Source organism: Equus asinus, chromosome 23 (assembly GCF_041296235.1).
Source record: "Equus asinus isolate D_3611 breed Donkey chromosome 23, EquAss-T2T_v2, whole genome shotgun sequence".
NCBI classification, from domain to species: Eukaryota; Metazoa; Chordata; class Mammalia; order Perissodactyla; family Equidae; genus Equus; species Equus asinus.
Genome location: NC_091812.1, coordinates 62,470,488 through 62,493,903, shown reverse-complemented (window position 1 = coordinate 62,493,903; position 23,416 = coordinate 62,470,488). Strand labels below are relative to the sequence as shown.

General features: G+C 45.4%; 2 protein-coding genes across 2 annotated transcripts; one reads left to right on the top strand and one right to left on the bottom strand.

Annotated features, from left to right (window-relative positions):
• Nucleotides 1–915: 915 nt before the first annotated feature.
• CHMP5 (charged multivesicular body protein 5) lies at nt 916–12,946 on the bottom strand. The gene is made up of 8 exons (XM_014857496.3): nt 12,587–12,946; nt 11,643–11,747; nt 10,206–10,252; nt 8,517–8,610; nt 8,313–8,384; nt 4,956–5,064; nt 3,362–3,474; nt 916–1,615 (listed from the first exon to the last, which is right to left on the bottom strand). The coding sequence occupies exons 1-8, from the start codon at nt 12,653–12,655 to the stop codon at nt 1,565–1,567; spliced, it is 660 nt and encodes a 219-aa protein (XP_014712982.1). The 5' UTR covers nt 12,656–12,946; the 3' UTR covers nt 916–1,564.
• Nucleotides 12,947–13,002: 56 nt separating this feature from the next.
• On the top strand, nt 13,003–22,210 carry BAG1 (BAG cochaperone 1). The gene is made up of 7 exons (XM_044756468.2): nt 13,003–13,443; nt 14,823–14,951; nt 16,751–16,833; nt 18,360–18,473; nt 20,165–20,272; nt 21,348–21,410; nt 21,950–22,210. Exons 1-7 carry the CDS (start codon nt 13,407–13,409, stop codon nt 22,037–22,039), a joined length of 624 nt encoding a protein of 207 aa, XP_044612403.2. The 5' UTR covers nt 13,003–13,406; the 3' UTR covers nt 22,040–22,210.
• The last annotated feature ends 1,206 nt before the right edge of the window (nt 22,211–23,416 follow it).

Below are 23,416 nucleotides of genomic sequence, written 5' to 3'. Positions count from 1 at the left end.
GAAGGACCCACAACTAAAAACATACAACTATGTAGCGGGGAGCTTTGGGGAGAAAAAGGAAAAATAAAATCTTTAAAAGAATAAGAAGTCCAGGCTAGTGACAGTTCCCTTGAGTCATTACGCATAAGTAATAGTGAAAGTGATGAGTGTGAGACATCTCAAGGAGAGAATGAAAGGTGAGAAGAAGTTCAAGATTGGAAGTATAATGGAAGAAATATTTAAAGGGCTGAGTGAGAACTTGTAGGGAAGCCAAGCAAGGTTTCAAGAAGGTAATGAGGACTAGTATGATGTTTGCTCCCACTGGAAGGCTTCTTGGGAGGGTGACGTCAGTTGGGGTGAGAGAGGGTTACACACTTGCCTCATTCCCACCTATAACTAGACAATTGTGATTGTTCTCGGTATCCCTTGGGCTGATATAGAGACTCTACAGAACTGGTGTTCAACAAATGTTTATTGATTTGCTGACACATGAAAGGCTGGTGCATGTGGCACTGAGGCACCCAGCGAGGCTGGAGGAAGGGATGCTGCTGGTGAGACACTGAGTAAGGAGGGGACGATCAGGCTGGAATTTGGACTTGCTGCAGTACTCCAGGTGCCTCCCAAGCAAAGAATGAAGGCCCTGCTTTTTCACTGTTAATAATCCCTCACATGAGAAGAGCATGTTGCAGTTAACAAAGCACTCATGACAATTACCCCAATTATTCCTCACAAAAGCCTTGGGAGGTAAGCACGGTTTTACTAATAAGGCAATGGAAGTTTAGAGAAGCGAGTAGGCTACTCAGTAGTTATTAGATGGCAGACCCAGGGCCCGAGCCTGCATCGTTCCTTGCTCTTTCCTCTATACCACAATGCTACTCGTTAAATTTGATTTCTGTAGTGGTGGTTTTAGGCTGAAGTGATAGTAGTAAAATTGGATCCTTTTGAAAAATATTTATTGAGTATAAATAAATGTCCTATACATTAAATATCAAGAAATATTCATTATTGATTACAAGTCAGGCTGTAATACTGAGGGAATCACAGAATCAAAATATCCACTCATGATACAGTAGTGCTAATTCCATTCCAATACCAGACACTGTAATGATTCACTCACAAGACACAACAAAACTCAGCAAAAAAGGCCATCACTTTAACCGACCTATAATACCACAATAGAAAATGGTTTTGAATCATAATATGACAGTCCCAATAATCTCATCTTTGTCTTATTAATCTATCAGGTCAATTCGAGGTTGTGGACTTACACTGTCATAGAATTTAAGGACTCCCATTTCCTTGGTTTTATTTTGAACTATTCTTATGGAATGAAGTCACACATACCCACTGATACTTTTAGGTAAGTTAGTCTTTCCTAAGAGAAAAGGTATACAAATTTAGTACAAGGAAAGTATCCCCCAAGCAATGAGTCTTTTAACGGAAAACAATAAAAGAGCAATGTAATTAACTTTTCCTTTGAAGAAAGGAAAGAAACCTTAATCTGTTATGGTAAATTTGGAAAGATAAATATTCCTAGTCCCAGAATACGTGTTTATTTTACATGATGTCCTTGAATGATGCAAGTCTATGAAGCGGGGATCTGTGGCAATCCGAATTCATCCACCAGGACTCCATCCTGTGAAAAGGAAGCAATGTTTAGTGCCACTATTTTTCAAATGATAAAAAAAAAAAAAAAAAGATTATAAATATTTAGTGGTCAAAACTTATCTCTAAGTGTTTAATCAATGAAAACCAAAAATCCCACTTGGAAGATGAGAATGAGATTTTTTTATGAAAGGCAAAAGGGGAAGTGATGAACCAGGAAAAGGACTGGAGGGGATCAAAAGGGGAGAGCCCTTGCAGGGCAAAGGAACAGTCAGAGAGAAAGAAAAACTCAGGTGTACACCTGGAAAGGGGAAAAGGGGCTGGGAGGGTCCAGGAGGAAAGGCTGAGGAGTTAGTCCTTGCCTCCAGATTCGCATTTTCACTCTGATCCGTAGAGTGAACAATTACCTTTCATAGCCTCCCAAATCTCTGAAGGAGCAGTGCCCTAGTTCAGGCAGCCACTTCCACATGATACTGTACTATAAACTTAGAGGTGCTGACACCACTATCAATTAAGAACCCACATCCCAACAGCACATTTAACTCAGGAATCTGTGACCTTCTAGAAGTGGAAATAACATAGATGTTTCAGGGAATTCAAAAGGTGAGCTACGGTAGTATTAATAAAAATTATTTCAGGTGTGCTGAGAAAAAGCAACCTATATCCCTTGAACTGTGAAGTGGCCAGAGATATGGGGGTGGGGTGGGGTGGGCAACAGAGAGAGGTAAGACCTCTCTAGGCTCCAGGCAGAAGAGAGTGGCACAGGAGGGGAAGACATACATTCAGAGGAATCAGCTAAAAGGGACCTGAGAAATTACCTACTCCCCACATTCGCTCCCTACATTTTAAAGGTGGGAAAACTGATGAGGTTCAGAGAGAAGACATGAATTTCTAATTTGCTCAAAGTCATACAGTGAATAAAGGTAGAGCTGAGACTGGCTCTCACTCAAGGTTTCTGTCAACCACATTGTGCATACTTGATGTGCATGCTGGGAGATAAGGCAAATAGCAGGGCTGTCAATGTCCAGTGGCAAGAGAAAAAATGACACAGGAACTAAGATGGAGTGAACAGGATTTCATTAGAAGTGAAATCTTCTCTTTTTATAATGACAACCAGATAGCCTTGGACAAGGCTTTAAGTTCACAAAGCTCTTTTACATACAAGACCTAATCTGAGCTACACAACAATTATGTGAGATAATTATCATTATCTCCACTTTACAGATGGAAGGAACAGAAAACTTCGAAACAGCTAAGTGATTTGCCAAGGTCTCACAGTTAGTTAGTGGCAGAGACTTAAACCCAAGTGTCCTGATTCTTTTACCTTGTTGAATTAGAATCTTTCTACATTAAGTTTTATACTTAAATTATTAATCCCTAGTTTAGAAAAATCCACCCCTAATGAACCACTGGGTCTGGAGAGTAGACCTTTCTTTTATACTCCTGCCTAGCACAGTTCATGCAAGTGTTGCTGACGCTTTCCCAGAAAATGTCTAAAACCTGTAAATGGAACTCAGTGCAAGCTCACAACAAGGGTAATTATGTATATTACACAAATTGTCATCATATAAGAACATTCCTAGGCTTCCCTGGCACTATTTACACAGCCTGTCCATAATCCAACGCAGGAAAATTGAGTTTTTAAGGGTTCCCAAAACAATGACCGAGACAGTCTTTGCTTGTACTAACTTAAGACTACGTTTTAAATTCCCAGACTGGTGATCAAACATAAAACCTTTACAATTTCACAGAAAATATAAACAGAAGAAGCTTCCACCTTATTCTTTGTGTCAGTGGGAACACCTTCTGGAATTGCAGGTGCAGATGCTGCTTCATCCAGGTAAGAACTGTCCTCATCGGCCAGAAGCTCATCGCCCAGGGCGTCCAACTCTGAGAGTGAATAGTCAACATTTAAAAATACGTCACCAAGGAAACTGGCAGCTAATGTTAAGAAAGCCAAATTACTTATAAGAAGACGAAAATTTAAAAACAAAGGGAACGGGACTATTAATTTCTATTTTCAAAATAAAAGATTATCATTATAAGAAATTTTCTAGGGAATAGATGTGGTAAAATCTATGAAAAAGCAGAATAAAAATTCAAGAAACAAAACAACCATTCCCCACAGGCTTACAAGGCCCTAGTCTTCAGAAGACTCTAGTTATCAGTCAGTCAATCCAAACTAGAAAATCCTGATAATAACAAATGTAAAAAATCCTCTCATTTATTGATGAACTTGAAAGAAGGTAGTGAAAGAAGGCAGAAGATTGCTGTATACCGAGTGACCATTACATGAAATCAGGGTTTAAACATAAGTCAACGGTAAAGTGAGTCAAAAGTGATCGGAGGAATGACAATAGCAGGTAGAGACTCATCAGGGGAAATTCTAGAGATGGGAAATAAGAAAATAAAGAAATGAATGGGGGGAAAAAAGGTTCTAGGCAAATACAGAACATGCAGAGAGAAAGTAGCAGCAGTAATGTGACAGGGATTATCATGTGACAGAGAATTCAGAGTGAGGTGGTTCTGCCATCTACCCAGCTACTCATATGAGAAATTGACAGACATCCCTGACACCTCCTTCTCCCTCCACATCCAATTATTGTCTTGTCATTCACCCTCCTAAAATTTCTTCAAACTGTTCACTTCTCTCTGTTTCTGCTACCACAACCTTAGTCTCAGCCACCATCATCTCTTAAATGGACTGCAGCAATAGCTTCTAGATTCCTCTCTGAGGCCACTCAACAACCTCTCCCATTTGACCCTGCTAACCTCTTCTCATCTTTCAGGTTCCATGCCTGTCCCCCACTCCCAACTAGGTTAGAGTGCCCAGCTACGTGCTCCATGGCACCCCATACTTCTTCCCAACAGTTTGTGCTCCTGTAATTAATTACTTAAAACAAGCAGTTTCTTACCCCTGCTAGAGAAGTTTCATGAACGCAGGGATCGTATCTGTTTTCTTCAGTGCTGAATCCCCAGCACCTAACACAGTGCCTGGCATATAGTAGATGCACACCAAGTATCTGCCAACCCCTGTCTCGATCTGCTTTGTTGTTCTGAGCGTGAGGACTCCAAGTAGCAAAACAGGGAGAACAAGATCGAAGGAAAAGGCAGGGAAGGCAGTCCAGAGAGCAGGCACCAGGTCAGCAGAGGCCGCCCTGGACCTTCCTTCAGAGCCTCTTTGTCCCACAGTCGTTGGGGGAGTAAGCAAGCCTGACGTGGCTGCCTCACGAGCTCTTCGCCCAGAGACTGTATAAACTAACTCTCCAGGAACCTCCACGGGAATTTTCTCTAGCATTTGGGGAAAGCTCCCAGGCAGCTGCTCCTTTCAGACTCTAAAGCTATTATGCATGGCTTTTCCCATAACTTACCTGCTTCTAGGTCATCTTCATCTAATTCTGGGGTGCCATAACTACGACTCAGTGCCTCTTGGATTTCATTTGCATCTTCCATCATATCCTCTAGCTGGTCTTGTAAATCCTATAGAAATACAAGACAGGATTTTGAATCATTTCTTACCATTTTTCTCTAACTACCTCCTGCCCCCACTCTCTCCTCTGAATCTTACAAATGAGCGGTTTTTAAAGAGATGACGTATATAAAATGCTGAGCACATAATCGGTTCCCCAATGCTGTTAGTTCCCCTCTTTTACCCCAGCCCTTGGCTAGTGACTGTTTTTAGTCAACAACTGAGCAGGTACTCCTCTAAAGGACGGGTTCGAGTAACTCCTCAATGTCCCTTCTAATTAGAAGTGTAAGAAAGAAAGCTTAAAGAATTGGTTAAAAATCACAAGCCTGAAGATTTCCCCTAACAATAACTGTGAATGCCATGAACCCACGTAATCCTCCTCCTATTTTCGGTGGTAAAAATGTAAACTCAAAAATAAAGAAAAGTAGAACTGGTGATCTTGCATTTAAATTTAAGGTGCTTCATGGAAATCCAAAGTCCTATTGCTACATGCCCATCAGCTCTCTGTTGTTACAGAAAGTTTAACTTGAAACATTAAATCGGGCAACGTCTACATTATCAACATTTTCCTAGTTAATGGAGAAAAGGAGGTAATTGAGAGAAGCAAATTATTCTTCTTGAGTCAGCCAAAGACTGACTACACTTGCAGGGAAAGGAGGTAGGAGTGGAAACAATTGGTGGTACAAAAAGTTCCACTGGGCCCACCCTAGAGGGAGAAACAGAGTAGGCATCAGGATAGGCTTGATATCTGAGACTAGGCTGGTGAAAAAACTGACGGAGGGCACAAATCATCTGTGAATGATCTGCTTGGACTTAACTGGGAGACTACCACAAGGCCAGAAAGAATGCAAAGCCAATCTGAAAAGTGGTATGGCATAGTGAAAGGCAGTTAGTACAACGGTTAGGAGAGAGGACTCTGGAGTCAGACATACCCAAGCTCAAATTTTGCCATTACTCAGCGACAAGTCTTAACTAAGCCTTAACTTCCTCATCTGTAAAATGGGATTATTAATAGCCATACCTCATAGGGTTATTGTAAGGATTTATTGCCATAAGATTTTTTAAACACTAAGCATTTAATACCATCTATCTTCTACTGTGTTAAGAATGTGCCGAACAATATGCTCTTCATACACCGAAAATTCTACATGGGGGAACAGACTAGTGTTGATAATGCAGAAGGTCCAAATTAGCAGCACCTATCCTTCAGAATTTCTACAGCAATGCAAAACATGTGAAAATTCCTTCCAGGACCCCAAATCAGAGGTTTGTTTTTTCATATAAAGGGTAGAAAGTAAAAAGGAGAAAAATATTTTTTAAAAAAGGAAATACTTTGCTTTTCTGCATTTCCAACTGCCAAACTACCACACTGCACACATGTAACATTCTGCTATACAGAGAAGCACAGGCTGAAACAATAATTTATAGAGAGTGAAAATAACATACACTACTCAAGTTAAGCTTATACTATGCTATTACATATCAAGATAAGTCTCCCCAAGTCATCTATGAATGGGATTCCTAGCAATAGACTGTGGGATAGACACAGGAAAAAAATCCTCACACAGAATTAGCAGGTTCCAGTCTGGAAAAACAAAGGCAATATAAACAAACACAAGCACTAGACTTGACGTGCAGACACTGAAGAACAGAAAGGACGGAAACAGAGGAACGGGCACACACAGACGCAAATCTTACAATGAGAGCTATAAAACAATGAAAATGTTTTACAACTAAAACATTTTAGGAAGAAAAATGAAATTCAAAATATATAGGCCAGCCAAAGACCCCCTCCCCAAAAGAGTGAGAGAGAAAGGGGTTCTCCACCTGTCGTGGGGCAAATCTCTTAGGGGAGAGGAAAAGGATAATGAGGCGGGGAGACAGACAGACCACCACAGGTGAAAGATGCAGAGACATACAAAAAACCAGAAAGATCAGAGTTTCTATTTTGTCTATTAAATAGCTCTCATTAAAACACAAGGAACCCTAAACGCAGAAAATAATATTTTATTATCATATAGTATTGTAAAAAGACAAGCACGCACAGAACATTTTTCTCAGTAAATCTCCTGGAAGACATCACTTGGCTCAACTCATTGTAAGCAGAGACTGGAAGGAGGATTAGAGATGGCTTTGGGCAGTGTAAGGAGGGGTGCCCCCCCAAAACCCAAGATGGCAGGAAGGCCTTCGCTTTAGACTACAGACCGGTTCTACCTGAGAATACCTGATGGCATTTTTACCCCTGCAGAGGCAGTACCATGCCAGTACACAGTAAGTACTCAACCAACAAATACGGCTTGAATCAGAAAGAACTGCTTTATCTCCTTTAATAGCCTCTCACCATTTGAACAGCAACCACCACTTTCTGAGCACCAACCAGGGCCAGGCATTGTTCAGGGCGCTGGGGATGCAACAGTGAACAAATCGACCCCCTGCCCTCATTGAAAGACACATTCTGCTCAGAGGGTAGAGGTAAGGAGCACTGTCACTCATCCAGAAAAGCCTCTCCTCTGGCCAGTCACCACGCACTCCCTCTGCCACCCCTGCTTCCATCGGGCTGTTCACCTGACAGAGGTGAGAGGAGCCAGGCTCTCAGGGCTCACCCCACCTCTGCCAAACCATGAGCTCAAAAGACAAGCCAATTTTAAGGACCTAATGACATTATTATTAAAAATCTAAAGAGAATTACCAGAAAACTCCTTGAGGACAGGTATTATACTTTATTAATCCTGTATCCACAATTAGGTAATCCATCCAACCTAATATAATGGCTGGACCTCAAAATATGTTTTTTTAATAGAGAGTTTTATATCAACTTATACTACCACCTCAACTCTATGCCAGGAACTGTGTTAAGCACTGTATGTTTATGTTCTCATTTAACACTTGTGACACTCCCGGGAAATGGGAGCAGTGTCACTATTTTACAACTGAGGGAACAGAGGACGAAACATCCAGTGCATTAGAAGTAACAGGAAACTGGAAGCTTATTTATTGGGGTCTTATTATGTGCCAGGCATTCTGCATTCAGATACACCAGTTCATTTACTTCATCCTCACAATAACCGTACGTGTATTACGGTCCTTGTGTTAACAAAAAGGAAGCTGAGACCTTTGTACCCCTTCCCAAAGTTACTCTACTAGTGAATGCCAGGCCCAAGATCCATCCCTCTTCTGCGTTCTTCCCATCACAAACACAGCCATCTGGATTCTCTCAGAAACTGGTGCATGTTCTTAAAGAAATCCATACACATCTCACCTCGATCTGGTCGATCTTCACTTGTTTGTATGCTTTCTTCATTTCCTTTACTCCCAGTTTCATAGCATCAACCTAAAAAAAGGTAAGAGAAAACACAATGTCTTAAGAAGCCAAGTTGGTTAAACTGTCTCTTAAAAACCATGGGCAAAGAGCACAAGGTACAGAAATCAAACAAAATCATGGGAGAAGGTGCTCCGGGAGTACCGTGGTCTTGGTGTCCTTCAGAGACTGGATGGTGTAATTGGCTTGCTCCATGTTAAATGACTGTTGGGCGAGATTGTCCCGCTGCTGCTCATACCTTTTGAGAGTCAATTAACAACAGTAAATGTGAGCCAGACAGAAATCCTCAGGAGGAAAGTATCTCTGAGCAGGAGAATTTTCTTAAAAAAAAGTTTAAAAAAATACACAGAAAAATCGGCAAAAAACAATTTAATCACTCTAATACAAACGTCAGTTGATGTATCCCTCCAGTCTTTCTCCTTTATACATATTTTAGCTACAATACTATTTTCCAGTTAACATTATAGCATTTGCTCTTTTCTGTTGCTACAAAGTCTTAATAAATATGTCTTTATAATATTTTAGATAATTTCCTACGCTAACTTCCCAGAAGTGGAATTTTTGGGGCAAAGGGCAAGGCTATTTTTAAGGCTCCTCATACATATAGTGGAAGTGTTTTTCCAGTAGACTGGACTCCTTGAGGACAGGTATTATACTTTATTAATCCTGTATCCACAATTAGGTAATCCATCCAACCTAATATAATGGCTGGACCTCAAAATATGTTTTTTTAATAGAGAGTTTTATATCAACTTATAATACTACCTCAAAGACATATGTCACTATAGTCTTTATATAATATTTGGAAACCATCTAACTATCCAACCAGAAGAAAAACGGTCAATTCATGGTGCAGGCAAATGGTGGTGGAATATTATAACCCCACTGAAAAGTATAAAGTTTCCAAAGAATATTTGAAAGGACAGAGAAATGCTCATGATATGACATTAAGTGGAAAAGGATAACCTATATACATGCCATTCGTTTTCTTCCAAATTTCTACAATGCACATGTATCCTTTTATTTTGAAAAAAGTTACTTAAAAATTGCAAAGCTACCAATTAAAGAGCTAACAGTTTTACCACACTCTCACCACTCTAGGCATTAGAATTTCTTTTTCCGATTTTGTCTAATCTAAAAGGAGTAAGATGGTATCTGATGTGTTATAAAAAGTCATTTTATAAATAGAAATAGAGATATCAACCACCTTTCTGGTTCCTTATTAGCTGATTATGTCTGACCTCTACAACCCTGCAGAGGGTCTCACCAGCTGGACAGCCCACAGGGGTAAACACCAAAGACACAATCTGGCTTCTGCTCAAACAGTGGGATACAGCCACCTAAACAAACTAAGGACCCCTAAATCTTTTGGTGGGAGGGAACAAATATTTAAGATTCCCAATTTTAAAGACAAACAAACAAAAATAAAAAAGGCATACTCTAATTAGATAAATAACGGGAGGACCACACCCTATCAAGCTGGGCAATCCAATACAGAAGCTCTAGCCACTTATGGCTACTTTAGTTCTTAAAATCAAATAAAATTAAAACCAGTTCCTTAGTCACACTAGCCACATTTCAAGTATCAACAGCCACGTGTGGCCAATAGCTACTGTACTGGACAACACAGATAGAGAACATCTCCCATCACAGCACAAAGCTCTATTTAGACGGACAGTGCTGCAGCAGATGGCGCTGAGCACGAGGGGAGAAAAACCCAGGTATCAAGAATCAAGAATGCTTATAATGTGGTATGAAAACCTGAAGGAATGGAAGACCACCTCCCTTTTGGTTAAACCTGCTAGAGGAAAGGGGATTACACTTATAACTTACATCCGCTTTTGCTTTAAAACCCGCAAGGCTTTCTGCTTGACCATATTCTAGGGAGAAAAACAGATTTTAATGAAAAGAAGTGGAAAATACACATCCGGTAAAAGAAATCTCCCACATCCCCAAACTCACATACCTACTTAGTCTCTTCTCCAAAGTAGCAGACATAGTACTCCCCAACTGTCCACCTCCTGAGCACAGTCTTTACGCCTCAGCTCAGCAGACAGAGATGAGTGCACTTTACATCCACCCGCAGCCCCACCAGTGCCAATTCTGTATATCCAGTTGCTTCAGGGAGATTCCCACCTCGGACACCTGCTATCCACTCAAACCTAACACGCCCAAATGCCTCAACCTGCTCTTATGTCGGAGATGACCAACAACGACCCCACCCATCTCTCACTTCTCTAGGTTGAGAACCTTTGCATCAACCTTACCTTTCCTCTCTCTGGTGTCTCTACACACACAGCCACCTAGTTCCTGATTTTTAGAACTCACTTTCACACTGATGCCTCCACACCAGTCTCACTACTACCACCATGATTTAGGATTTCACCTCCCCAATGACCTTTCTGCATTCCATGCCATCCAACTAAGATGGCTGGGAAAAGCTTCTTGTCGCTTCCCTTTCTACACTGTTCCACAAATCACTTTATTTGTCTCCTCCAATGAAGAAGGAAAAGCAGATATTGTTACTTCACAGTGATAACAATACCTAACATGTACTGAATGTTTCTATGTACTAGACACAGTGCTATGTAGTTCACACAAACAACTCATTTAATGCTCACACTATAAAGGAGATATGATCCCCATTTTACAGATGGGAAAACTGGGGTTCAGCAATGCTAAGTAACTTGCCCTAGCTCAAAAGGTCAATAAGTTATGGAGATGAGAAAAAACAAGGTACTTTTATATCCACAGTCCATGCACTTAAATATGGTACTCTATGTTTCTACCTAACAGAAGATGAAAATAAGAAATTGACTTTATCAAGGTCACAGCTAGTAGGTAGTAACAGTGTTATTAATAGAACACTGGTCTCCAGGCGCCTACTTCAGTACTTTTTCCCACATGCCAATCCTCAACCGGTCTATTATACCTACCTAACCTGACCAGCCTGGCAACTCACTCTTTCTGAGCATGGCCCAGCCCTCCTTTCTAGATTGCCACCTTCTCAGTATAATATGCTAATTCCCACACACATGCTTCCGGACATGTGATCAGCATCTTCTCTCCACCAGGTCAAACCCCAGCCTCCCTCCTGAATCTGGCTGCAAACTCTCCTCCCAGAAGGATGCACCCTCAACCAGGTTTTCACCTTACCAGACTGTGAGCACCTCTCCTGTATCCCTCACTGGCCCCCACCACCAGGCCCTGCTTCCACAGGTGCTCAAGTTAGGCTGTCACAGCACCTTCTGCAGCTGCCGCCTACCTTACCTTGGCAGGACCCTCTCTCATCTTCTTGATTTGATCCTTATACTTCACTAGCTCCGCATCCAGTCGGGAAATCTTCTTGTCAATGGATTCTGCCCTGCTGTCCACCTTGAGGGGAAAATATCAAAAGCAGGGGTAGTTATTGCAAGACACTAACACGAGAAGGGGCAGGAGAGGAAGAAATACAGAGGAAGAAGAGAAAAATAAAGAAGAGCATATGGTGAAGAGTGGAAAACAGTGGTTCCCAACAGGGAGGAAGATTCCCAGTCAGAAACACTGGGGGGCTTTTATAAGTTCTACTCCCCCCCCCCATTCTGATATTCCAGGGTCCCCTTCAAGTGTGTTTGGGCAGAAGAATAATTTGAGAATCACTGGGCTAAGCTGAGATTTCCCTCGAAGTGGAGATTAGTCAGGCTGGGGGCTTAACCAGGAGGTGTGTGAAACGGGCCAGTGTGCAGTGGACCCCGTTAGGGCTGCAGATCTAATGCTATTCGCTTAGGTAGCAGGTGATGGCTTACAATTAGGGGCCAGAGCTCTGAATTCTGTATTACTGAGATCCAGGATTGCGGTACAAACCTAGGATCTCAAGCTGAGGGTCGTGACGTGGGAGAGGGGTGAGGGATGAAAGAAGGTAAGGGGTCGGACCGGACGAGGTAGGAAGGGAGTGTGGGCCTATGGCTGGTCGGGGTGAGGGGACAAAAAAAGTGGACGCCGCAGGGGGCAGGGGCATTGGGTTGGGTACAAGTAGGGCGAGGCAGTGATGGGTTAGGGTCCCTGGTCTGTGGCGTCAGAGATGACTTGGGGCACAAGAACGAAGGTGGAGTGGAGAGACCCGAGGTGAGTGGGCCCGGACCGGGAACGAGGTGGAGCGGGCGCCGGGAGCCGGAGGTGGGCGGGGTCGGGGCGTCAGAGGCCCTGAGCCCAGTTACGCGCGGTCTAGTGCCCACCGTGCCAATGCAGTCAGTCAGGCTGGGCGGCGGAGCCTTGGGTTTCGCTTTCCCGAAGAATCGGTTCATCTTGGAGAGCCGCGAAGAACACCCAAACACGGGAGCAAAACCAGAAACGGAAGCACAATCACCTCCGCCTTGACTTCCGGCCCCATCCTGCGCAAGCGCAATGTGCCTATTTCCCGATCCTTCTTCCGGGTTTGCGGCTCAGCCTTCCGGTCAGGGGAGCTCCCGCAGGTTGGAGGTGGGCACGGAGAGACAGCAGGGGGCGTGGCCCGGCGCAGGGAATGGGCGTGGCTTAAGATGAGCAAGGTGGGGCCTCGGTGAGTGGGTGGGGCCGAGACGGCTTTAGCGGAATAGAGCGGGGCGGAAGCGGGCCTGCTCCGAGGGAAGGGGCCGGCTGGGCGGGCCGGCGGGAGGCGGTGCCGGGGCGGGGAAGGGCGGGGAAGTGGCCGGACGCGGGTGTCAGGCGCCGCGCTCAGCTCCCACCGCTGGGTTGCCAACAAGCGCGGGTCTGGCGGAGCGCGGTGGCGCGCGGAGATCGCGAGGAGACCGGGAGCGGCTGGACCCCCGGCGGCGCGCCCCTCGGTCGGGCCGGGAGCCGCGCCAGTCGGTGCCGCCGGCCGAGCGCGGTCCGCCTCCCTGTCGGTCATCGATCCGGAGCGCGGCCGGCGGGCATGCCGGATCCACCAGGGGCGCCGCCGCCGGCGCTCGCAGGCCGCGGGTGAAGAAGAAAGTGCAGCCTCGCTCGGCCCGGGGTGAAGAGGTGGCCCAGAGCGAAGAGGTGACCCCGAGCGAAGAGGAGGCCCGGAGCGAGGAAATGGCGGCAGCCGGGCTCAGCGTGACCGTCACCCACAGTGAGCGCGGGCGGGCGGCCTGTGGGCTCAATGCCGGGCTGCGAAGGTCCGGCGGGGTTGGCGGGTTTGGCCACGTGTCCTCGTGTTTGTCCCGGCGTCCGAAGGTGTGGGGTCCTGCCTGTGTCCGCGGTGCCGGCTTCTGTGCGGGTCTTGGGGCAGCACACCTCTCCACGAGGCCGGTGTATTTCGTCTCAGGCCGTTTGTTTGGTCTTCCATGTCCGAGCCTGCCGTCGGGGTCCTGGTTGCATGGGTTACTGTGTGCCTGCGCAGTGATTGTGGGTCTTCGTGTCAGGCTTGTGTTTGGTCACGTAGTGTGTGACTGCTCTGTGTCTGGACACGTCCGTGTGTGCCGAGTCTGAACTCGTGTCCGCGGTTTGAGTGGTCCCTGCGTCCAGGCGTACACTCTGCGCTCCCTTTGGGGCTGCCTCCTGTTGGAGCTGACACAAAACTAAACAAAGCCAGTTCACCGGGGAGCTGAGTCCATGAGGTTTCCTCAGGACCAACTAAGGGAGACCCAGGGCCCCGGAATCTGATGACCAGGATTCTAGATCCTGCAGTTTTGGGTGACCTTGGGATGTCTCCTTTCCAGGCATCTGGTTTCCTCTCGTGAAGCAGAGTTGGTAACAACTGTTCCGCTGACTTCATGTGGCTATTGAGCGAGCTCAAGGCTTGGCATAATGCGCTGGACACAGGCTACCTCCTTACTGTCCGCATATCTGGAAAAGAATTGGCACCTCTGCTCCAAAAAGGAATTTTCTGCTGTTTAAGTTTATTCACTCATTTGTCTATTTCCTGAGCACCAACCATGGATGTGCCCTGCTGTGCCCAGTGGGAGCTACTTGGAGGAAAACCAGACCCTTGCTCATTACTGCAAAGGAAACAAGACTAGGACAGTGCAGAGTATAGGGCAGTCACGCCACGGGAGGCAGATGGCTTGTGATGAAACGCCTTGACTTTCAAATCAGATAGATCTGAGGTCAAGTTCTGACTCCCCAGTTGGGTCTCCATAGGCAGGTCTTGACTGGACTGAACTCAGTTTGCTTATCTGCGAAATGGGTAATAATAGGTAGTACCTATTTTGAGGGATTGTTCTGAGATTTAGGTAAGATAATGCATGAAATTAGCCTAGTCAGCCCCTTATGGGTGTTAAGTGCTTAAAATGTTAGCTGATATCCCTAATATTGTTAGTTATTTTAATAGAGGAAACAAAAATCCTTGAGCAGGTCACCAGAGGAGAGCTGGGCGGCGTGGGGGGAGGACAGGTTGTTTGGAGTAGGTGGTGTATGAACTGGGCCTTGAAGGCTGGGTAAATAAATAGTCAGCCTATACTGGTTTATGTGAAAGAGTTTTCTTCATCGAACACTTTTCTCTCTCCCCAGGCAATGAGAAGCATGACCTACATGTTACCCCACAAGAGGGCTGTAGCGAACCAATTGTTCAAGACCTGGCCCAGGTTGTGGAAGAGGCCACAGGGGTCCCGCTGCCTTTTCAAAAACTCATATTTAAGGGTAGGCATTTCTCTTCTAGCTTTGGGCCATTATGGCTAAAGGGCCTGTTTAAAACCACTTAACTGGGGCCAGCCCGGTGGCGCAGTGGTTAAGTTTGCATGTTCTGCCCCCCGGCGGCCCGGGGCTCGCCGGTTCAGATCCTGGCTGTGGACATGGCACGGCTTGGCAAAAGCCATGCTGTGGTAGGCATCCCACGTATAATAATAGAGGAAGATGGGCGTGGAACTTAGCCCAGGGCCAGTCTCCCTCAGCAAAAAGAGGAAGATTGACAGTAGTTAGCTCATGGCTAATCTGCCTCAAAAAAAAAAAAAAAAAGGTTAAAACCACTTTAACCTTACCTAACGGTAACTCCCAGTTTTCAAACTGGGACAGTTTTCATTTGCTTGTTTATTCATTCATTCCTTCAACAACTGTTTATTGGGGGTCTACTATGTACTGGACACTTTCAAACATTTGGACAGGTGTGAGCGTGGAAGTCACATGAGGGAGGCGGAAATCTTACCATTTCTGATGAGGCGTATGGGCAGTCTTGCCTTAGGTCCTCTTCCCATTGGATGTTCGTATGGCTCTCCTTACCACTGCTGCATAACTTGTGTTGAAATTACTGTTAAATAATTGTTTTCATGGTTGCTGAACATCTGATTTCTCTGTTAGAATAACAGACTGTATGAGGGCAGAGAGACTGCTGTGTGTCCCATGTTGGCATAGTGCTGGCACAGAAGGTGTTGAACAGACTTACCAGGGGCCTGGATGGGGCAGGCCCAGTGCATGATGCTGGTTTCTGCTGGGACCCACCCTCTCTCTACCCCCTCATCCTTGTCTTCCCATTCCCGTGGGAAGCCATTATTTTGGTATCTTGTGGGGCCAGATTTATCCTGTTTGGTGCCAGTCATAAAGAATTTAGTGATGGGAAGCATTTTTATTTATACTTTATAGTGCAATTCCTTATCTTTTCTTTTTAAAAAATTTCACTTAAAAATTATAACAGCAGTAGAAATCCATGTTTCAGAATAGAGGAAAGCGTAAAGAAGGAAATATTCTCCTGGGTAAAACCCCTCATAGCATTTCAGTATATTTCTGTCCAGCCTTTTTTGTTTTTCCTGGCATCCAGAAGTATGGGTTCCTGTTTGTGTGTTTTGTTTTGTTTTTTAGTTGATAAAACTAGGTATACAGTTTTTATAACATTTTTTCTTGTAATGCTGGGTCATCAACATTTACTGTGGCATTGAAGTTTCCTGAAAAAATGGGCTTTAATGCCTACAGTCTCTTGTACTGATGTATATTTAATCAGTCCCCTGTTCCTGAACTTTTGGCTCTTTCCAGTTTCTCACTATACTGAATAAGCTTGCCCTGAAAATTACTGTATAACAGTTATATATAGTCACATGTCTAGTTACTTGTTTAGGATAGATACCTGGTGTGTAATTACTGCTCAAGACATCTTCTAGGGGGCCGGCCCTGTGCCCGAGTGGTTAAGTTCGCGCGCTTTGCTCTAGCAGCGCAGGGTTTCACCACTTCGGATCCTGGGTGCGGACATGGCACTGCTCGTCAGGCCACGCTGAGGTGGCATCCCACATGCCACAACTAGAAGGTCCCACAACTAAAATATGCAACTATGTACTGGGGGATTTGGGAAGAAGAAGCGGGAAAAAAAAAAAAAAAAGACGTCTTCTAAAAAGCTTATACCAGTTTCTCTTTTCATTAGTGAACACGCTTGTCTATTTCCTGTACCCTTGCTGAAATCTATTTTCATTATTGTGCAGTTCTTACAAGTTGGCATGACTTTCTTATCTTTTCAGGAAAATCTCTGAAAGAAATGGAGACGCCGTTGTCAGCACTTGGAATACAAAATGGTTGCCGGGTTATGTTAATTGGGAAAAAGGTAAATTGCTTTTTCCACCAGAATACCTCAGATCACTGAGTAAGGTCTTTTATACGTATTTCTGTTTAGAAGGTCAGATTGGAGACCCAGTTTCTGCACTGGTGAAGTAGCTGCCTGTAAACAGATGGAGTCTGTTTGTTGGATGGGGTTGCCAGTTTTGTTCTCAGATGCCCTGTCTCCTGTTCCTTAGGGCTTCTGCTCTGGGAATAAGGAGCGGTAGTGTTGCTTGCATAACGTGTCAGTGATGGAATCTTAGTCTGGTTAAAATGATGCCCGAGACAGCCCTTACTCACTTGGAGGGGAATTTGCAAGAGAGCATTTTGTTAAAATAAACCTGTAGATTTTAAAAATCAGTACTCTGTGCAAGTTTTAGGAGTCTCTCTCCGTTTAACTCCCCCTTTTTACTAAAATCTCCCACAAGGGAAAACCCTCTTTGGCTGGAAAGAAAAGTTCAGACTAAAGAACTGAGGGAGAAAAAGAGCCAGTTGGTGACAGGTGAGGACAGTAGCCCCTGGGTGACGAGAGAGGGCCACGGCTGGTCCTGCATTGTGACACAGTGGAATTGTTGGTCATATGAAGTTCCCTTACTTGGAGCGAGGTGGCTGATTCAGAGTGGAGAGAGGGCCGAGATTAGCAAAGTGGAGGCGAAGAAAATCTAGTCCAGAGTTGGAACTGCCGGGAGACTGGCGCTCAAGATTTGGCCACAAAGAAAAATGTGAACATTCTGGGATAGTGTAAAAGTGGGAAGCTGCTGGCCCTGTCTACCAGTTGTTTAGGTGAGAGAAGGAGAAATATTCTCAATTTCTTGCTCAAGGATCAGGGATAATGGTGATGGGCAGTGAGCAGAACCCAAGAGCTGAGTTTGAAGAAGCTATAGGACTCCAGTTGGAGCTGTCCTGGGGTTTGTGGAGCCAAGTCTGATTTAAGCCTGAGCTCCACCTCTTTTGGGCTGTGTGACCTTAGGTTACTTTACAGTACCATCAATTTCATCATCTAAAACAGTACCTCCCTCCCTGGGTACTTAAAACAGTAATACAGGTCAAGCGCTTCAGATAGTGCCTGGCATAGAAGGAATGATAAAAGTATTCATCATCAACACCATCATATTCAGAGGAGAGCTCAGTTGGTGGGTGACATTTAGGAATTCCATTTAAAGGAATAGTAGAATCCCACCTGTCTCGCCAGTCTGGCCTCCTCACAGATGTCCACTGTAATGTGTTTACCCTCCAGGCTTCAGTCTGGGGTCTGTAGATGGTCAGCCCCAGGCTGAGGTTGAATCTGGAACTTGGATTGCTCCATTCTCTGAACCCGAGCTGTCAGGGCCCTCGCCAGAATGTCTCCCTAATACCTTCTCTCTAGCCTAGAGACTTTGTAGATAGAAAACCTTAATGTATAACCTTCTGACTTGGTTTCGAAGAAGCAGGAGAGTTAAAACTATTTTTTCTCAGTCGTTTAGCTCAATTGTGGTCAGGTTTTTTTTTCCTGACAGAGGCTACTGTTCTTGGTGATTATTGACTTCATTTTAGAACAGTCCAGAGGAAGAGGTTGAACTAAAGAAGTTGAAAGATCTGGAGAGGTCTGTGGAGAAGATAGCTGACCAACTGGAAGAGTTGAACAAGGAGCTTACCGGAATCCAGCAGGTAATCTCTCAGCGGCCTTTGACTTTCTCCCTTCTCTGAGAACTTTGTGGAGATAGGAATGAGTGGTGACGAGGGCAGCCTCTGTAGTCATACTCCTGGGTGCAGATCCTGGCTCTGCCCTTTCTGTTACTGTGGGTAAGCTTGCTTTGGTCTAAGGTCCTCATCTGTAAAAAGGGGATGATGACAGCACCTCCCTCTGAGGGTTGTTGTGAGGATTAAATAATAGTTTGAGCCTGACACATACCAAGTGCTTTGTAAGCGTATCGTCATTGTTATTTTCAAAGCCCAACCAGTGACCATTTGTGCTCCTAGGAGAGCACCTGCTGTGCTAGGATCACATATGTCTGAAATAGAATAGTTAGCTTCTCGCAGCCTAGTCTGTTACAGTGTGTGTGGCAAGGCAAAGAACATTTTGTAGATTCATAGAAGGTCCAAGTTGAGTATGATCTTAGTGAGGAGTCATCCTATTCAATTCCTCATATTAGAGATGGGGTACTGAAACCCAGGTAAGGATTAGGAACAGCCTCAAAACACGTATTTCTTTTTGACACTCTCATTTTATAAGATTAATGGATGTGTTCTCATTATAAAAGTAATACATGCTGATTGTACATAACTTTTAAATAGACATGTGGGCACTAATAGGGAAAATAAAAATTACCTGTAAGGCCCTGACTCAGAGATAACCATTGCTAAAGACTTGAATCTATTTTTTCATCTTAAAAATAGCTGATTTAATTCTATATACACTTTGTAACTTATTCTTTTATTGGATTAAAAAATAGAACTTTTTCTTATGTCATTAAAAATGATCATAGTTTTTAAAACTTGCATAATATTTTATTATATATGAATGTATCCTAGTGACCTAACCAATTCTCTCTTCCTCACCTAACATTATTTTACCATTATGCATAATCTTTGACTCTCCTTGGACATAGATCATTTTTGACCATTTCTGATTGTTTTATGAGAATGAATTCTTTGAATTGGAATTGCTGGCTAATGTTTTCTCCATGTTGTCAGACCTGCATTTGTAGCTCTCAGCTTTGATACACGCCCTCAGAGATCCCTGCTGTCCACCTGTTGTCACCAGCTACCTGGTCATTAGGCCTTGCAGTGTGAATATACAGCAAGACAATTTAATAAGAATAATGCAGGTGCTGCCATTTGTTAGCACATTTGTGTCGAGAATTATATTGAGGGTCCACATAGATTCCCCTTTGTCCTCACAGTAGCCCTCTGGGGTGTGGGTATCATAAGCGCCATTTTAAAGATGAGGACACTGGGGCGCAGATAGGTTCAGTCAGTTGCTCAAGAGCACAGGCCAGTCCATGGCAGTTGGAATACGAGCCCAGGCCTATCAGACTCTAAACCCTGTGCTCTTAATGCCTGCCTCTTGTGTGTGGGTAGACACTGGGACCTGGGGCTTCACCAGAGCCAGGCCTCAGGAGGCATTTGCAGCTCCAGTAGGCCACATGAGAGAGAGTGGCCTGCAGCCTGTCACAGTGCTTGGGATGGCCCAGGCCAGCTTTTCTGTTTTTTCCAGAAGATGAAATTATGGTTCTGAGGTCTGGACCAGCCTCTTGGGGAAACGTGGACTGTGGTTGTGGCTGCTTTATCAGTGCCGTGGCTTGGAGCTTTCCTTCGGCCTCAATGAACCCTTGCAGTAATGTATTATTCCTCCACAGGGTTTTCTGGCTAAGGATTTGCAAGCTGAAGCTCTCTGCAGACTTGATAGGAAAGTAAAAGCCACAACTGAGCAGTTTATGAAGATCTTGGAGGAGATTGACACACTGGTAAGTAAGGAGTCAGCTGAGCAGAACTAGTTTCCTTAGACTGCATTTCGTCAGTTTCACTATTTCACTAAGGCACTCTTCTTGCCTGAGAGTATTGAGTGCCTACTGCATGCCAGGGCCTCGGGGAATACACAGAAAGATAGAGCAGTTCCTGATTTCTAGGCCTCACACCACACCAAGAGAGGGCTTGTGTCATTTTTATTTGTGCATGCTAGTAGCATCTAATCCTTGTGAAGCCGGGACCCACATGCTCCATGGTGTCATGGTCAGAGGGACACAGGGTTTCACTTTCCTGATGCTCAGACGACTGGTATTCCACTGAGCTCCTTACCTGTACGTAATTCAGTCAGACCCTGCTCTCGTGAGCCTGTTGGGAGTCACTGATGCCACGTTCCCTGTTACGGTTGATGGTAATGACATCTGTAGCCTGATGCCTCATTCTTGAGGGTGAACCACTTGGCTTGGGATTCTAGGGGGATGAGGGAGTTTGTAAAGAAGCAGCAGAAGGTGTTTTCCTGCCACAGTGAGCTCATCATCTGGCCAGGACATGGTATCCATACATAGTAAACAGTGAAAGGACAAAGTCTGGGTTACAGATTGGTTTCTATGACCCAGACGCTGAGAACAGAGGGAGCGTTTGTAGATGTGAGAGCCATGGGAAGGGCCATGTATGGTCCAGACCCCGGGAAATGCTTCCTGAACATGCATGTCTCATTCACATTGGTGACCTGTGACCTGTTTAGTGTACTGTGGGTATTTCTTTTTTTTTTGAGGAAGATCAGCCCTGAGCTAACATCTGCCAATCCTCCTCTTTTTGCTGAGGAAGACTGGCCCTGAACTAACATCCGTGCCCATCTTCCTCTACTTTTTATGTGGGACGCCTACCACAGCATGGCTTGCTAAGAGGTGCCGTGTCCGCACCCGGCATCCAAACCCGCGGACCCGAGGCCGCCAAAGCGGAACGTGCGCACTTAACCACTGTGCCACCAGGCCAGCCCCCACTGTGGATATTTCTGACGTGTTCTTATGTCATTTTCACTGAGGATTATTTATGTATCAATTTAATCTTCCACAGATTCTGCCAGAAAATTTCAAGGACAGTAGACTGAAAAGGAAGGGCCTAGTGAAGAGGGTTCAGGTGAGTGTGGCAGAGCATTACGAAGCGCCATGTGCTGAGAGGTGTGTGTGTGTGTCTGTTCAAAGTAGGGTAGAGTAGACGTGTGGTGTGTGGTGTGGGCATTTTTTGGTTATTTCTCAGCATGAACCCGGAGCATAAGAGCGTGTTTCGTGTCGCTGTAATCATATTTGAATTTAAGCTAACTGGGAAGGAGGCTCTCTGGAGAGCAGACAGGGCTGACACGCTACACAGCTCCAGGAGGCACCGTTCGTGCGTGCAGTGCCCGCTGAAATTGTGCAGTCGCAGGGGCAAGGCTTCCTGTCCTCACCACCCTTTTGGGGGTTGTTGGCCTTAGAGCATTGTCACAAACCCTGGTCCTGTGCTTCCCTCTACCTCCCTCTCCTCACTTTGGAGCCCAGGCCACCTTCGTCCCTGCACAGCCTGTTTCACCCTAAGTCAGTCACCCAGGGGTTCCCCAGAATGGCCGAGCCAAGAGCCTTGTGTGGGCCGGGCCTGGCCAGCCCTGTATGGACCCTCACTGCCCTGCGTTTGTCTTGTAGGCATTCCTTGCTGAGTGTGACACGGTGGAGCAGAACATCTGCCAGGAGACGGAGCGGCTGCAGTCCACAAACTTGGCCCTGGCCGAGTGAGGTGAGGCGGCGAGAGCCTGTGCTGCCCTGAAGAACAGCGCCACCAGCTCTGCCCTGCCCGGAGCAGAAGTTACCTGACTTCTCCAGGGCTGCTGGGGACAACTGGCTGGTTGCCACTTTTCCTTCTCCTTCGCCTGCTCTCAATGAACGAGTATTGTCTTATAATCTTAAGTACAGCTCCTGTCTGTCTTCTCTCCTGTCTCTGTGGCCGTGCTCTCCCGCCTTGTCTGGAGAGCCTCGCCTCCCAAGTCTTCCCGGCTCTACTGACCTTTGGGTGCTTGCTTTGGGTAGTGAGAGCTCTCATTTGTCCTGGGGTAGTTGCAGGTTTATAGGCTACCCCAGTCTTCAGATACATGAGGCCTTTTTGCTCTGTGGTCCCATAGTCCTGTAGACGTGTTGCATCTGGTCAGGAGTGTTGGGAATGGCTCAGAGCAGGTGTTTGACGCACAGGTAGTCCAAGTATCCCTTGTTGTGACCTAATTTTGGGACTCGGTGGTCAGTTCACAGACCCCGTTCTCCTCTTCCAGTGACCCTGTCCAGCCACAGGCTGTGAGATCTCAGGGGCCATTCCTGGGGTGGGGCCTGTGGTTAATGCCTAGACTTCCTTGTCCCCAGGCAAATCTCTAGAAGGTTAGAACCCAGTGTCATCTGAGTCTCTGCTTGCAACCAAGTCAGAACCATGGCTTCGGAGGGGCAGAGAGGGGAGCCAGGGTGAGGAAAGCCAGCGGGTGGGGAAGGGAACCATAAACCTCCCAGGAGTTCCTTCAGAGGCGTTTCTGTCAGCCGTACCTTCTTGAGAGCCTATTTCCTTCAAGGCTGTTCTGCATTTTGTGGCCTGCCTCCTACCCCCACTGTTATTTTTTTAAAAATCCAGAAAACAGTTTATATACACATCAGCAAGCAGAAGAGTGTTTAAACTTTTTTTTGGATAGATAAAGTGGTGTTTCTAGTCGTAGCTTATGTTTAACAAAGTTGAGAGTGGCCCTGTATGCTAGAACTCTTTAAACGGCTCAGCTCTTCTCACCCCATTTTTTTCCACAGTGCCCAGGAGACAGGCTCCCAAGAGGCCACTTTGAGGCCGACCTTATTTGGCAGACAGACACTGAAATCCAAGGAATTTAGGGCTGTGTGGGTGGGAGTAAGGATAAGGTGGCGGGAGGGGTGGACAAGTAGCTGAGGCTCAGGGCCCAGCCCACCCCCAACTGTAATCAGAGCAGTTCAGTATTCATCTGTTTTTGTATAGTAGCTATGTGGCCTCAGGCCACAATTAATGAGAGGTTACTGTGTGCCACATGCTGTTCTAAGGTCTTTAGGTGTATTAGTCATTTAATAATCACACAACCTAGGAGGTAGACAGATACTACCCCATTTTAGAGA

What these genes read in the sequence shown, in the direction of transcription:
- CHMP5 (XM_014857496.3), bottom strand. Translation starts at nt 12,655, where the DNA reads ATGAACCGATTCTTCGGGAAAGCGAAACCCAAGGCTCCGCCGCCCAGC. An exon ending in TGAGAGAGGGTCCTGCCAAG is followed by an intron (nt 10,253 to 11,642) that starts GTAAGGTAGGCG and finishes TTTTCTCCCTAG; the next exon opens with AATATGGTCAAGCAGAAAGC. An exon ending in GTTTTAAAGCAAAAGCGGAT is followed by an intron (nt 8,611 to 10,205) that starts GTAAGTTATAAG and finishes GACTCTCAAAAG; the next exon opens with GTATGAGCAGCAGCGGGACA.
- BAG1 (XM_044756468.2), top strand. Translation starts at nt 13,407, where the DNA reads ATGGCGGCAGCCGGGCTCAGCGTGACCGTCACCCACA. An exon ending in TCAAAAACTCATATTTAAGG is followed by an intron (nt 14,952 to 16,750) that starts GTAGGCATTTCT and finishes TTATCTTTTCAG; the next exon opens with GAAAATCTCTGAAAGAAATG. An exon ending in GCCTAGTGAAGAGGGTTCAG is followed by an intron (nt 21,411 to 21,949) that starts GTGAGTGTGGCA and finishes TTTGTCTTGTAG; the next exon opens with GCATTCCTTGCTGAGTGTGA.